This window comes from Hyla sarda, chromosome 3 (genome assembly GCF_029499605.1).
Source record: "Hyla sarda isolate aHylSar1 chromosome 3, aHylSar1.hap1, whole genome shotgun sequence".
NCBI classification, from domain to species: Eukaryota; Metazoa; Chordata; class Amphibia; order Anura; family Hylidae; genus Hyla; species Hyla sarda.
The window spans coordinates 285,027,889-285,043,264 of record NC_079191.1 but is presented as its reverse complement, the minus strand read 5'-3'; the positions used below and the strand labels follow the sequence as shown (position 1 = coordinate 285,043,264).

Genomic DNA, 15,376 nt, shown 5'->3' with positions numbered 1-15,376 from the left:
ACATACTTTGGTGCCCGTGTGGACTACTATATGTAGGAGAGACTACATGCACATTCAAAACCAGGTACAATCAGCACAGGTATAGGGTCAGGAAGAAGAAGCTTGGCTTACCTGGTGCCAAACATTTTACTGAGGCAAACCATACTGAGAGGGATTTAAAATATATGCTGTTAGACCATGTTCCTTACTCGAAACGGGGAGGTGATAGAATAAGTCTTTTGAAGAGACTGGAACTCAAATGGATTTTTGAACTGCAGACATTGATACCTAAGGGACTCAATGTCGATTTCAAAATAACTCACAAGATATGTAATACATAGGCTACTAGTCTGCAAAAGTACAATGTATGTGCAATATAATTTTTTGTCTGTCAATTATGTAATTTTTGTATGTATTTTAATTTTTTTCTAGATGGAAAGAGAGAGGAAGGTGGCCCCCTCACCAAAATAATAAGAAAAATGAAAAATTCCTGACACCACATGGAGGCTGAACTTTCTCTGCATGAGACATATAATAGATTGACACCATGATTTCCTTGGAACTACAGGTCCTTGTATGTGAGTAGTATGCATGGTTGCACTTCTCCTAATAGGTGCGATTGGCCGATCCCCAACATGGCACCTCGGGACATATGTGTTCGGCTCCCGTCCGAGAGCCACACAATATACCTGAGTATGCCCAGAGGGGATTTGGCAACCAGTTTTCCTGGAACCAGATCACTGCCGGACTGTGCTGGGGACTGAGGAGATTGCTGTGCCCGTGAATGACTTTCTTGCATAAATGTTGGACCTTTTAGGCAAGAACATGCGATTTTCCACATTTAAAAATGGCGCTGGTGGATGATCGCACTTGTGACAAGCATGCGCCAGCTATGAACTGCCCTGATACGCAATGAACTTCTGCACACGTATGTGCAAGCCCATGCAATCTTCCACAATTAAAAATGGCGCTGGTGGATGAACGTATTTGTGACACGCATGCGTCAATTATCAACTGCCCTGACCTCACTTTGAGGTACGGTGCGCTTGTGCACTGAATTCAAGCATATGACTGCGCATGTTCAGAACGCACCTACGCAATTGCAGAGTGCACGTGATGATCACATGACTGCAACACTTCTTCAGGCGTCTCTATGCACAGGAAATGAAGCAACCATGGCATCCCTCGTGGGATTTGTTTACAGCATGAATCCTGAATTGGTGAGTCGGCAGCAACAAGACCTCCCTCAGCTCCTCCCTCTGAATTGTAATTATGTTTTAATATGTCACATTGGCACTGTATATTTTATCGCCCTTATGGCGTCTTAGAGTGGTTTTTATACACAGGCTTGCTGTAGAATTTTATGATCACTGCCATTGTATATTATTATGATATGGTAAATGTATTAATTATGCATAATTTGCACATGTACCACCCCTTTACCACCCCTATAAATTGTATACACTTGCACAATGGAATTGCTTGACAAAGACCGCGGGAGGCGGTTGAAACGTCGTGGCATCTGATGAATAAAGCCTGACACATGTTCATCTTATTCCGGTGTGCTGCTGCTTTTGTCAAGTTTTGTATCTGCGGGGGTCTCCAACCCAGACCCGACCAGCTTGCACCTGAGCATCGTTTTGGGAATGCGGTCCCTTTTTGTGTAATATATATATATACACAATATATATATATTACGTGTATATTATGTGTAATATATATATATATATTACGTCCCCATGGTCTTAATGTAGACTTTAATACTATCTAAACATATCATCTATATATATAGGTGTAGGTACCCCAGGTTTTTCTCTATGTACTGTACCTCCTCTCTCTACATATGTGATGTGATACACAATTATGACTTTACAACAACTATAACAAATTTCCTTTTTTTCTTCCAGAATTGGATATTTGAAGGAGGAGACTTCACCTGCTCCAATATTGCAAAAATGAACAGTTTTGGAATGTACTATCTATATGTTTGAAGAATTTCCATCTATGCTGTGTTGAACTGAATAAATGCTGTATGAGTGCAGTAGTGGTGTAGTAGTATCTGTACTGGGAATGGGAGACCTTGTTTGGGGTTTTTTCTTCATGTTACTCTCTTGTAAGGACTGCTCTTTCTGCTATACTCTTAAAAAATTATTTATTTATTTATTTTTTATTTATTTATTTATTTATTTTAGAATATATATATTCCCTCTTGAGATATGGTGTATTGATACATTGGGGTTAGCGCTGCTGGACAAGCGGGCGCACTTGATAAGAAGCTAGGTGGGGTGACCTTAGTGGGGTGGGGACTTGACGGTCCCGAACACAGGGGTCCCCCCTCTGATGGATAACATCCTGGCCCTTAACTGGGTCCAGTTTGGGACCCGTCCCTAGCTACACAAGTTTTTAGAACCCCTCTAAAATCACCATCACAATATTTACTGTATGATATACAGCTAAAATAAATAGGATTCCTCAAAATAATATTTATGTTTTCATTATTAATTTTTCTATTAGGTATTTTTATTTTTCTATATTTTTTTTACATTTTTATTCTTATTTTGTCTATTTTGTCTATCTGTCTGTCTTGTCTATTTTTAATTATTTTTCGTTATCCATACAATTTTATTAGTTTATATTTCTCTACTATATTTTATTCACTCTTCTTTTGATTCTTCTTGTTCTTCTGCTAGTTTCATGGATTACTTCCCTCATCTGGGTCACTTATATCCACAGTGCTGATGCACTACACCTAATTCTGCATATTGTTCAGCAGGTTTGGTTCACTTAGGGTTAACATCTGCTCTCAGCAGGTTTGGTTCACTTAGGGTTAACATCTGCTCTCAGCAGGTTTGACAGCCTGTGCTCTTGCGATCCTGAAACACTGCCTCTGCCTCGCACACAGTGTTGACAGTTGCCGGGACAACGGGTCATGTGACCAGACTGGTCTCATGACAGGGATCTCATATCTGGAAGTGCTTTCAGTCTCTCACGCAGGCGCAGTAACTTATTACCCACGCTTGCAGCACCATTACATGGATCAGGTGAATGCCTCCCCTTCATTGTTCAGTATGTATGGATTTCTATGAATCGTTTTGTGTACACATGTGTTGCATATCTTCTTGTTATATGTAATTTAACTATGAATTGTATTTTTCAAGCTATGTTTTTAATATTTTTACTATTACTCTGCACAGTATGCACTAGCGCACTTTATATACCAGTATGCACTATTTTCTACATTAATTTATATTTACACTTATGTAGTTTTTATTTGATTTGTATTAATGATCACTTTATGAAATTGTTTGGCACTAATGATTTGTATGGGCATAAAAGCCCTCATAGGTTTGTGTATCACTATGCTTGAAAAAGGCTCCAGGAGGAGCTGAAACGTTGTAATGCTGACATGAGATATTAAATCACTTATTTTGTTGGAGTGCTGCGCCTGTATCTGTTTTTTTATCTTGGATGGACTCTGATCAAGTCCTTTGGGACGCTGGCACCAATTTTTTGGTTGGACTGGATAAGTAGTGCTGCTTTATTTTGGGATTATATATATATATATATATATATATATATATATATATATGTTTTTCTTTATTTCACTACATAAAAAAATTATAACTACATCCACCAAAATCAATATGCTTAAAATTGTCCTCTTCTGACCAATATAACTTTTTTACTTTTCCGTATACGGGGTGGTATGAGGGCTCATTCTTTGTGCTGTGATCTGTAGTTTTTATCGGTACCATTTTTGCTTTTGCTCTCTTGTTTACATTTCTTTTAAATCTTGCTCTCTTGTTGAATTTTTTTACAAAGTGACCAAAAATACGCAATTTTGGACATTGGAATTTTTTTCATCATGTTTTTATATTTTTATATGAAATTTTAGAAAAGGGGAGTGTTTTAAACTTTTAATAAGGAAGGGATTAATGTGTATTTTTTAAACGTTTATTAAACTTTTTTTTTACGGTTTATTAGTCCCCCCGGGCTCGAGTCGGGAGCCCACATCATACCAGGTTAACGGCATATGGACGAGTATACACGTCCAGTTAAACATGGTTTTAGTTGAGTAAAGTTGGTAAAGTATGTATGTTCCACTGTCATGAACAGATCTGCTGAGGTAGTCTGTTGGTGAAGAGACTGCACCTTTGCCCCAGAAAGAAGCCAGCCATTAGTGTGCAATCCTCACAGCAATCAACACCAAATCCTGCTGGTGTTTTTGGTTCACCCTCACAGCCAGCAACATCCTGGAGTGGTAGACATTGAGGGCAAAAGTTTACACCTGCCATTGTTTTTGGTGATGAAGTGAATGGGAAATTAGCTACAGATGAAGTAGTCACCAAACAGATGGTGCGCTACTTGTTCAGATAAAAACTAAATCCTACATGGCTGACAAATGATGTTAATAGAGCAATAAACAACAAAAAAATTGCCTTAAGAAAATACAAATCTGATGGGTCAGCTATAACATTTAAACAGTACAAAGAGCTTAATAAAATCTGTAAAAATGTAATAAAAACAGCAAAAATTCAAAATGAGAGACAGGTGGTTAAAGAAAGCAAAACTAATCCTAAATATTTTTTTTTTAGATATATAAATGCAAAAAAACCAAGGACAGAGCATGAAGGACCCCTTAATAATGATAATGGGGAGGTTGTCACAGGCGCTAAAGAGAAAGCGGAGCTACTGAATGGGTTCTTTAGTTCTGTATATACTAGGGAAGAAGGAGGAGCTGACATTGGACAGGTCAGTGCTGGTAACACATGATGTAATGTACTGAACTGGCTTAATGTAGAGATGGTACAAGGTAAGTTAAGTAATTTAAATGTAAGCAAATCTCCAGGGAAAGATGGATTGCACCCAAGAGTTCTTAGAGAGGTAAGTTCAGTAATATCTGTACCCCTGTTCATGATATTTAGAGATTCACTGGTGTCTGGTATTGTGCCAAGGGACTGGCGCAAGGCGAATGTGGTGCCAATCTTCAAAAAGGGCTCTAGGTCTTCCCCAGGAAACTATAGACCGGTAAGTTTAACGTGCATTGTGGGTAAATTGTTTGAAGGACTTATATGGGATTACATACAGGAATACATAGGGGATAATTGTATTATAAGTGATAGCCAGCATGGGTTTACTAAGGATAGAAGTTGTCAAACCAATCTAATTTGCTTTTATGAAGAGGTGAGTAGAAGCCTTGACAGAAGAATGGCTGTGGATATAGTGTTTCTGGATTTTGCTAAAGCGTTTGATACTGTCCCTCATAGACGTCTGACAGGTAAGTTAAGGTCTTTGGGTTTGGAAATTTTAGTTTGTAACTGGATTGAACACTGGCTCATGGATCGTACCCAGAGAGTGGTGGTCAATGATTCGTACTCTGATTGGTCCCCGGTAATTAGTGGTGTACCCCAAGGTTCTGAACTGGGACCGCTGTTGTTTAATTTATTTATCAATGATATAGAGGATGGCATTAACAGCTCTGTTTCTATCTTTGCAGATGACACCAAGCTTTGTAGCACGGTACAGTCTATAGAGGAGGTGTATAGGTTACAAGATGACTTGGATAGACTAAGTGTCTGGGCATCCACTTGGCAAATGAGGTTCAATGTGGATAAATGTAAAGTTGTGCATCTGGGTACTAATTATCTGCATGCATCGTATGTCTTAGGGGGGATTAAACTGGCAGAGTCACTGGTAGAGAAGGATCTGGGTGTACTTGTAGATTACAGACTACAGCATAGCATGCAATGTCAGGCTGCTGCTTCCAAGGTCGGCAGGATATTGCCATATGTAAAAAGAGGCATGGACTCGAGGGACAGGGACATAATACTCCCTCATTGGTACGGCCTCACCTGGAATATGCTGTTCAGTTTTGGGCACCAGTCCATAAAAGTGACACTGTGGAGCTGGAAAGGGTGCAGAGACACGCGACTAAACTAATATGGGGCATGGAACATCTTAGCTATGAGGAGTGATTAAAGGAGTTACAATTGTTTAGTCTTGAGAAGAGACGTTTAAGGTGGGATATGATAAATGTATATAAGTATATTAATGGCCCATACAAAAAATATGGAGAAAAACTGTTCCAGGTTAAACCCCCCCAAAGGACAAGGGGCACTCCCTTCGTCTGGAGAAGAAAAAGTTTAGTCTCAAGGGGCGACACGCCTTCTTTACCATGAGAACTGTGAACTTATGGAACAGTCTACCTCAGGAACTGGTCACAGCAGGAAAAATTAACAGCTTTAAAACAGGATTAGATACATTCCTGGAACAAAATAACATTAATGCTTATGAAGAAATATAAAATCCCATCCCTTCCCCAATATTGCGCCACACCCCTTCCCTTCAATTCCCTGGTTGAACTTGATGGACATATGTCTTTTTTCGACCGTACTAACTATGTAACTATGTAACTATGCTGAGTGTGAGTATATTTTTCCAGTCTCACATCCTGCAATCACCAGGTGCCTGATGTGTTGAGGTCACAGCCTGAGTGCATACTCTTAGCCTTAGCAGAGGCATGTCTATTTCCTAATTTCCCCCAGGAGCTGCATAACCATGTTTTATATTGGCAATTAGAGTATGCTCTTCGGACTGCCCTATTTCTGAGCGTAACATCTGGGTCTGAGACACATGAAAAGATTTGTCTCCCAGACCTGACCATGGTACATCCTCAAGAATGCTTCTGGTCCTTCCTTTATACCTGCATCTTGTCCTTAGTATGGACCTGGGGTGGATGCTTACTCTGGATCTGCTCCTGGTTTATTGTATGGACCAGGCCAAAGTCCTTATTATGGACCTGCTTCTGGAGCAACCTATAATCTTGAATATGTAAATATGGTCCTTAGTGAGATCCTGTGATCCTTCCACCTTCTAATTTTTAAGGATCTGCCTCTGGTCCTTCTTTTGGACCTGCTCCTAGTTGGGCTTATGGAACCACTACTGGTTTAGCTTATGGACCTTGCCCTGGTTCTGCCCCTGTGCCAGCACCAGCTTTTGATTAAGCTTAAAAACTGCACCTTAGACAAGTAGCAACCTCTGGCTGGCTTACATCTGTTTCACCAACTTTAGCCCTGTCTGTATTGTCAAATCAGGTACCACTATAGCCCATGGATAGCTATCCCAAATGCATCTATATCTATATATTTCATCCCTAGGCACTATTATTTCTGTTAATCTATTCACAACCTCTTGTATATGATACACAGAAGTTAATTTTTTGAGTCTTTTCCACATTTTCTTCCTCTAAATGTAATAAAGCAACAATCTAAATTGCTATTCCTGACTGTATTTGTCCTTGACAGTTTAATCAGTAAAAAATGTATTTTAGACATTTGACATTTACTTATGGTAATGAAATTGATTCAGATTATGCAACTTTCTGAGTTTCTTCAAAGTAATGCACAACAAAATTTACTGCATAAGTAGGGGTTGTGTTTTTTTTTCAACTTTCTTTAAAAGTTTGAAGATATAGGCAAGGAAAATAGAATTATGATAAGAGGTTATTATAGATAAACTCTAGACTTTGCAAGTCAGCATATTTTGTAAATATTCAGTAAATATTTTGTTTTAATGGTGTTCAGTATACAATTTTTAGGGGTGCAGATCAATGTTTTTGTAGTTAGATATAAATAAAAACGGTTCAGAAATGTCTATATTAACCTTTTGCAACCCACAGCAGCATATGAAAGCCCACTTAGACCCCTCTTACACTGCATACTACTGTTAAGGAGTTGATCAGGTTATATTGCTCCTCGCTGGTTGGCTCTGGTTAGACCTCTAAATATGAGTGACTGCCGCTGTCCAAATTAGAGATAAGCTGAGTGCCGGCAAGAGGATTTGACACCAGACACAGAGTTGGTATAAACTCCTCACTCAGCCGAGGTTGGAACGCACAATGGCTTACTTAATTTGGGAAGACAACTGTTTTATATGATTATCAAAAAGGCAGTTTTTTACATTAAAAATCATTGTGTTATACTTTGATTGATTGTTTAAATATATATATATATATATATATATATATATATACATGACATAATCTTTCTTTTATTAATCATGGTTATACACAGCCATATGATTCAGGTGCTTCCTGTTTATGCCGAAGATTCTTGCTGTGTCCTTCAATTTCCAGCTTCTTACTGCTCCTCCATATTCTTCAGTTGGGTGTTACTTCCCTTTTTGGAACAGTGCAAATCTTTGTCTTGCTTGGGTGTTTTCCCAGAGAACAGGTTCAATCTTGGTTACAAGCAATAGCTAGCTGATATATCTGATAAGGGTAATAATGTTTTTCTGCAGCGATTGATTAGCAAGAGTATAAATTATAGATTAATATATTGATCAACAATCAAAATCATCATAATCATCCTCAACACTACTGCCTTATACAAGTGCCAGTCATGTGAATATCTTAAATTCATTTTATGGAATGCCACTGTTGGAATATACATATATTTATAAACCAACATTCTTCTTTCTGAGTTTCAATCATGGTAGGATCATAGATAATGAACTCCTCATCAATTTCCCCTCCCTATAGACTTTCGTTGAGGGGGCGGGCATGACATCACGATGGGGCGGGCGGGACGTCACGAGGGGGCAGCCTCGAACACGGAAGCCCTTATAACTTATACTGTTTTTAATCATTGTTTAATACTTTGTTTTAATCACTAATTCACATAGTTGTACTTACCTTCCCCTTTATTTCTTCCCCAACAGTGCGGAGAGAGTCACGTGATACCGGGTTGCTGTGGATACGTAGGAAGTTTGAGCGGACCAGCTGACGAAGTTTTCTACATCGCAACTTCCGGTACAGATGGCCGCGTCCTGCCCGTATCTACGGCAACGGCGTCAGCTGACCGCGCACTGATATGATGTCATAACGGATGTGATGTAGTTGAGATGGTCACAATTGTATGACACTCCTACTCTGTTGGAATCTTGATTGGGGGGAACTATATAAGGGGAGGAGGGATAGTACGACAACGAACCGGAGGAAGCACAGTTAGTGCGAAACGGACGTTGTTCGTGCGGTTTTGGGGTAGAGCACCTGCACTTCAAGTTTTGTAACCTGCACACGCTGGTCAATAAAGAAGCTTGCGTTGAATTCTATGGTGAGCTGCCGTCTTTTTCTGCTTCACTGTTTTGCGACATATGGACACTTGAACTTTGTACAGTCTGTGCACCACCAATTTCACAAGCGCCAGCAGGTGACTGTGCCTTTACGACTACGTTGGGCAGAGGAAGATTAAGGTGAGGGTTGTATCCGGGAAGGAAGCAGTGCCAGCTGATATTTCTACATTGTATACATTGGACTCTGCTATATGCTTTACAGCTAGAGCACGCAGCACTCAGGATACAGACACCCACTCCTTGTCCCCTACCTACAGGATCTCCAGCATGGAGACGGATGGGGAATCCTCGACACCTGAAGTCGGCACGGCACTCAGTGTGGGAAGAACAGATGCAGGAGCCTACTTCACCGCATGTGAATGTAATGATACCTTACAGATGCTCAGCTTAAGAGCCCTTGAACATAAGGTTATGTCATTCTCTGAAAAAGAGGTCCGTCTATTCTGGACGGTCAACTCCCTACGCTCATATGATGAATGTAATAGAGCACCGAGGGGTTTACGGATGTATAAGGAACCGTCCCAATTCCTAGAAGATGACAACTTCTTGGACGAATGGAAGCAAGCACATCTTGAACATTCGCTTCGATTAATGAGAATTGTTTTAAAAAGGAATGAGGTGGAATATAATCTAGTGGCACAGGAATTGTGCAGAGCCAGGCTAGAGCTGAGATCACGTCATTCCGAGGAACAGTTCACAGCATTCATGAAGAAGCTAGAAAAGAAATTGCTGACCACCCAAGCCGAGACTAAGGATCGTAAGAGGGATAAATTCCTCAGGGATAAGATGGATTTTGAAACCGGCCGCATTCATGACTGGGGGAACCGTAAACAGCAATCAAGAAGAAGAAGTCGTCCTAGAAATAAGAACAATGATCAATGGACCACCGATTCTGATTCGAGCCGTTCAGATGACCCAGCTAGTGGAAACGCCAGCACCCGCCCCGCAGGAGTCCCAAAAAAACGGGGGACCAACAGAAGGAGGACACGGCGGGGGAGGGGAAGGGGGTCCAAACCGCAGGCAGAAGAGCCAGAAAAGGAAGCAAGTCTCCTGGCGATAACGGATATGGGTAAGACAGACCCTATTAACATTATTAATCTGACTGATGTTACCATACCGGAAGACTGCGTGAAGGTCCTATCTAGGGGACTGAACTTTAGCATTACTGAACCTTTTGATGAGGTAGAATTCCAGATAGATTTATTCAAAGCTGTCAGAAAAATGGACTTAAAGAAGTTTTTTAGTAAAAATGTTATGCCAGCTCCCAACACATTGAGTGGGGAAGCACCCATTCAGATTGGCCCTTTAGGGTTCAGTGTTATGACCGATATGGGGGATGATGTGTTGAGGGGGGCTCAAGTGCTCATTGACTTGGAGAGTGGTGGTCGAGCTGAAGAGATAGAGCCCACGTTTTTTTCTGGGGGCAACAGCTCCACTTTTTGTCCACCAATACAGCCGGGTGGCACCCTAGATCTATTTACTTCACTGGTTATTAAGGATGTCAAAATGTTACTATACCCTAAAGAGGAAGATAATTTATCCAGTAAAGAACAGAGAGCACTGAAGTGGTTAAGAGATAGAAAGGAATTGATATTCCGGAAAGCAAACAAGGGTGGAAACGTAGTTGTGCTGTCTAGAGAACAATATAGGGAGGAGGCCCTTAGACAGCTCAGCGATGTTTCCACCTATGCTAAATTGCCCAGTGATCCAACCAGTAGTTATGTATCTAGATTGCAGACCTTATTAAGGGGTTACGTGGAGAAAAAAGTGTTGTCCGAAAAGACCGCTTCCAGACTTTTGCCCAAATTCCCCAGGAAGCCCTACTGGTACTATCTCCCGAAGATTCATAAGTCACTGAGCCGACCCCCAGGACGTCCTATAGTCTCGGGGATCGGCTCGGTGACGGAGGGCCTTAGTAAATACCAGGATTGGTTGTTGCACCCTCTTTTATCGGAGATACCTACGTACCTTGGGGACACTGGGGAATTTCTGACAGCACTGGATGATGTCCACTGTCTGCCAGGAGCCAGCTTAGCATCAGTGGATGTAGAAAGTCTCTATACCCGGATCCCTCAAGATGTGGGGGTCTGGGTAATTAGAGAATTCCTGGTAGAAATTAAGCTGGAGGCAGACTTGGTGGACTTTATCTGTGATTCCCTCAGATTTGTATTAGAGCATAACGCCTTTAGGTTCGGAGAGCAATGGTACAGGCAGGTCAGTGGGACAGCGTTGGGGACTCCCGTCGCATGTTCCCTGGCCAACCTGTACCTTGCTATCTTCGAAAAGCGCTTCATCTTTTCGGAAAGGAACCCATTCACTCGGTACATATCGTCCATATTGAGGTATATGGACGACGTGTTTATCGTATGGATGGGGGGTGAATAAGAGTTCATCCAATTTGTCAATTATCTTAATAATAACGATGACATGAACATGAGATTCACTTATGTCTTCGGAGGTAAATCATTAGACTTTCTTGACGTGAGGGTAGAAATTTCTGAGGATGGTTTTGTAACGAGTGGGTTTCGTAAACCCACGGCAGTGAATGCGTTACTTCATTATGAAAGCTTCCATCCCCCTCACGTCAAGAAGGCTATCCCATTCAGCCAGTTCCTCCGGCTTAGGAGACTCAACAACAGAGATGAATCCTTTGAGAAGCAGTCAGAGGAACTGGCAAGGAGATTTATTCATAGGGGGTACCCCGGAGACATTGTCCAACTGGCCCTGAATAAAGCCCGTAAGGTAGGATATGCAGCAGCCAGATATTCCAGGAAAAAGAAAAGGAAGGGGACGTCTGACAGATTTGTATTCTCCTTTAAGCACAGTCCTATGGACCAGGCCGTGCAAACGGCTGTTGGGCAGCACTGGCATCTCATTGAGGAGGACTGTGACTTGGCGGATGCCGCTGTAAACCGCCCCCTCTTTTCGTACAGAAAAATTAAGACCATAGGTAACGTGCTGGGCCCGAATCAGTTTAGAGAGAAATCTGACAACTGGCTGAAAAAATCGAGACCACAGGGTAATTTTAAATGCAGGCAATGCCAACTATGTCCTTTTAATGCAGAGAATAAGAGCATCAATCTCGGGGGAATATCCTGGTCAATACGCGATTTTATCACCTGTAAAACTAGGTTTGTAGTATATGTAATTGTCTGCGAATGCGGACTTTTTTACATCGGGAAAACAATACGGAACCTGAATACCCGCATCAGAGAGCATCTTAGATCTGTCTCCACCGGAGTGGGCTGTCCCAGACTTATCCAGCATGTGCGAGAAGTACACAAAGGGGACCAGTCGGTCCTGAAATTTTCCGGGTTGGAAATAGTGGATAATGCCTTCAATGGTGGAGACAGAAATAAGCTCCTCTTACAACGAGAAAGTAGGTGGATTTTAAGAACAGGAGCTATGGGCGCAGGTGGTTTAAATGAAAAAATAGACATGAGCATTTTTCTGTAAGGTAACTTACACTGTTTTTAATCATTGTTTAACACTTTGTTTTAATCACTAATTCACATAGTTGTACTTACCTTCCCCTTTGTTTCTTCCCCAACAGTGCGGAGAGAGTCACGTGATGCCGGGTTGCTGTGGATACGTAGGAAGTTTGAGCGGACCAGCTGACGAAGTTTTCTACATCGCAACTTCCGGTACAGATGGCCGCGTCCTGCCCGTATCTACGGCAACGGCGTCAGCTGATTGCGCACTGATATGATGTCATAACGGATGTGATGTAGTTGAGATGGTCGCAATTGTATGACACTCCTACTCTGTTGGAATCTTGATTGGGGGGAACTATATAAGGGGAGGAGGGATAGTACGACAACGAACCGGAGGAAGCACAGTTAGTGCGAAACGGACGTTGTTCGTGCGGTTTTGGGGTAGAGCACCTGCACTTCAAGTTTTGTAACCTGCACACGCTGGTCAATAAAGAAGCTTGCATTGAATTCTATGGTGAGCTGCCGTCTTTTTCTGCTTCACTGTTTTGGAACACGGAAGCCCGCACACAGTGTTCGGAGTAATAAACTTCCTTCTGCGAGCGGAGCTACAGAAGGCAGGGCAGTGGAGAACCCCTTTAACAGTATCTGTGAGAAAAAACAAACAAAAACAAGGGAAAAATATAAGCAAGCTTTCATACTCCAGAATTTCTACCAATCCGGCAAAAATCCTTTTTTTTTTTTTTTTTTTAGTCTGGCTGCATCTATCAAAGTTTAACCATTTCAAAGTTTTTGAAGGAATTTTTGGGGAGTAGTGAGGACCGCGTAATTACCCTATTTACAAAAACTCTCAGTGGATTGGCCAAACAAAAATTAATACTAAACACCAAACAAAGGGTGTGTACAGTGACAACCAAAGTTTATCTCTGATACTACTCTTATCTTCTAATCTAAATCTCCAGCTAAAAGATACGAGAGTCAATTTTTTGCTCAAGTACGCCATAAAAGATATCAGTAAGCTGCCATAGAAACGTCCTCTGATACAGAAAAACATACTCAGCTGATACAAATCTGATACATACAAAAGATATCAAGAGTACTATCAACCAAAAGTTACCAGGGACTTCGAACACAAAAATCTACACCACTCTTAACTACCTTGACCAAATCCACTGGATAGATCAAGAAAACTCAAAAATCTAAATTCAATCAAAATGTTTTCCCGAATCGAAAATTCTGCTAGATTCTCTAAAGCTTAAAAAAATCCCAAAGAAATCTTATTAAGTTCCGAATCGAAAATGTCTGGCACTTTTAATTTCCTAAAGAAAAAAAAATAATTCAAAAGAAATCTTATTATGTAGTGCATTTTCGATGTTAACATTTCTCTGGTTCTCTCACAACTTATTCCGATTGGTAAATTGTGAACTTAGATTTAAACAGCAGCAATCAGTCACCTGCGACTAGAACTCCTCTGTGAAATTGAGACCACACAGGAGGAAGATTCCCCATCACTTCACAAGGGCTAGTCATAGAGGGTCGACAGAAGTCCTTTCCCATGCCTGCCCAAAAGACACCGATAAGCTACAGTTTCATAAAGAAATCAGCAGCCTTACCGTGTTCTTGTGGAGATTTGACTCTAAGTTCGGACAGTTCTGGTTCCCCCTGGACGGCTGGGAAAGTGTTGGTCCACCAGACTTGGTTTTTCCCTCGAGTGTGGTCCAGGGTGTCACCAACTGTCAAGGATGGCTTGAGGTGAGGCATTAAAATGTGAAAGACTGCCGCTATATGCTGCTGAGTGCCGGCACAAGGAATACACACGAGACAGAATGTTGGTATCATATCTCCATCTCAGCATACTCTCTAAAGAGCTGCCCAAGGAGTTCTGTTTAATTACACGGAAGTACATTGTTTTTACATTTGACAAAAAGGGAGGTTTAGTTATGACCTCAAAATCATCACGTTACATTTTGAGATTTATCTCTGTACATATTAGCATATTTAGCATCCATTTCTTTCTTGGCCAAAGTTAATTTATGCGGCCCTCTTGCTCTCATACTGGAAAATCCCAGATCTTTGCCCTTCTACACAATCTGTATCTTCCTCAAATGCTCTGTCTTCTGGCATCTCATTTTGGGCCTCCTGGCCTTATTCCAAGGTTTCTTAGTTGCAAGCAAATAACAAGCCATTTTATGGGTTAAGGATAGTTTAACAAATATCTTTCTCCAGCATCAGCAATGGCATATTAGTATTAATATACATATTGATCAGTCATCAGAAACATAAGGGTCATCCTTATCAGTAGAATTTGTGATTAAAGATGCACTGTCAGCATCATAAAATATTATGTGCAGATATATTAAGTGTAACACTCTCTCTAATACAAGTCTTAAAAATATTGGGGGAAATTTATCAAAACCTGTGCAGAAGAAACGATGACCAGTTCCCCATAGTAACCAATCAGATTGCTCCTTTTATTTTTTATTAGAGCCTATAAGTAATCTGATTGGTTGCAATGGGCAACTGGTAAACTTTTCCTCTACGTAGACTTTGATAAGTATCCTCTAAAGATAATCGAAGCTGACGAACCCGAATTCGTTACGAATTTCAGGAAATATTTGATTCATCGCTTCATTAACCCCTTAAGGACCGGGGTTTTTTCCGTTTTTGCATTTTCGTTTTTTGCTCCTTGCCTTTAAAAAATCATAACTCTTTCAATTTTGCACCTAAAAATCCATATGATTGCTTATTTTTTGCAACACCAATTCTAATTTGTAATGACGTCAGTCATTTTGCCCAAAAATATACAGTGAAACGGAAAAAAAATCATTGTGAGA

The 15,376-nt window shown here is 40.8% G+C and overlaps 1 protein-coding gene across 5 annotated transcripts; it reads left to right on the top strand.

Annotated features, from left to right (window-relative positions):
• Positions 1–2,181: 2,181 nt before the first annotated feature.
• On the top strand, positions 2,182–13,025 carry LOC130362401 (uncharacterized). Of its 5 annotated transcripts, XM_056566797.1 has the most exons (5): positions 2,182–2,789; positions 2,827–3,045; positions 4,575–4,731; positions 8,698–10,180; positions 12,665–13,025. In XM_056566797.1, the coding sequence occupies exons 4-5, from the start codon at positions 9,379–9,381 to the stop codon at positions 12,727–12,729; spliced, it is 867 nt and encodes a 288-aa protein (XP_056422772.1). In that variant the 5' UTR covers positions 2,182–2,789; positions 2,827–3,045; positions 4,575–4,731; positions 8,698–9,378; the 3' UTR covers positions 12,730–13,025. The 5 variants fall into 5 exon arrangements, with proteins under 5 accessions (XP_056422772.1, XP_056422769.1, XP_056422768.1 ...); XM_056566794.1 differs by having other exon boundaries at positions 2,182–3,020; XM_056566793.1 differs by having other exon boundaries at positions 2,182–3,045.
• Positions 13,026–15,376: the final 2,351 nt, after the last annotated feature.

What these genes read in the sequence shown, in the direction of transcription:
- LOC130362401 (XM_056566797.1), top strand. Translation starts at nt 9,379, where the DNA reads ATGGAGACGGATGGGGAATCCTCGACACCTGAAGTCGGCACGGCACTC. An exon ending in CCTGGCGATAACGGATATGG is followed by an intron (nt 10,181 to 12,664) that starts GTAAGACAGACC and finishes CTTCCCCAACAG; the next exon opens with TGCGGAGAGAGTCACGTGAT.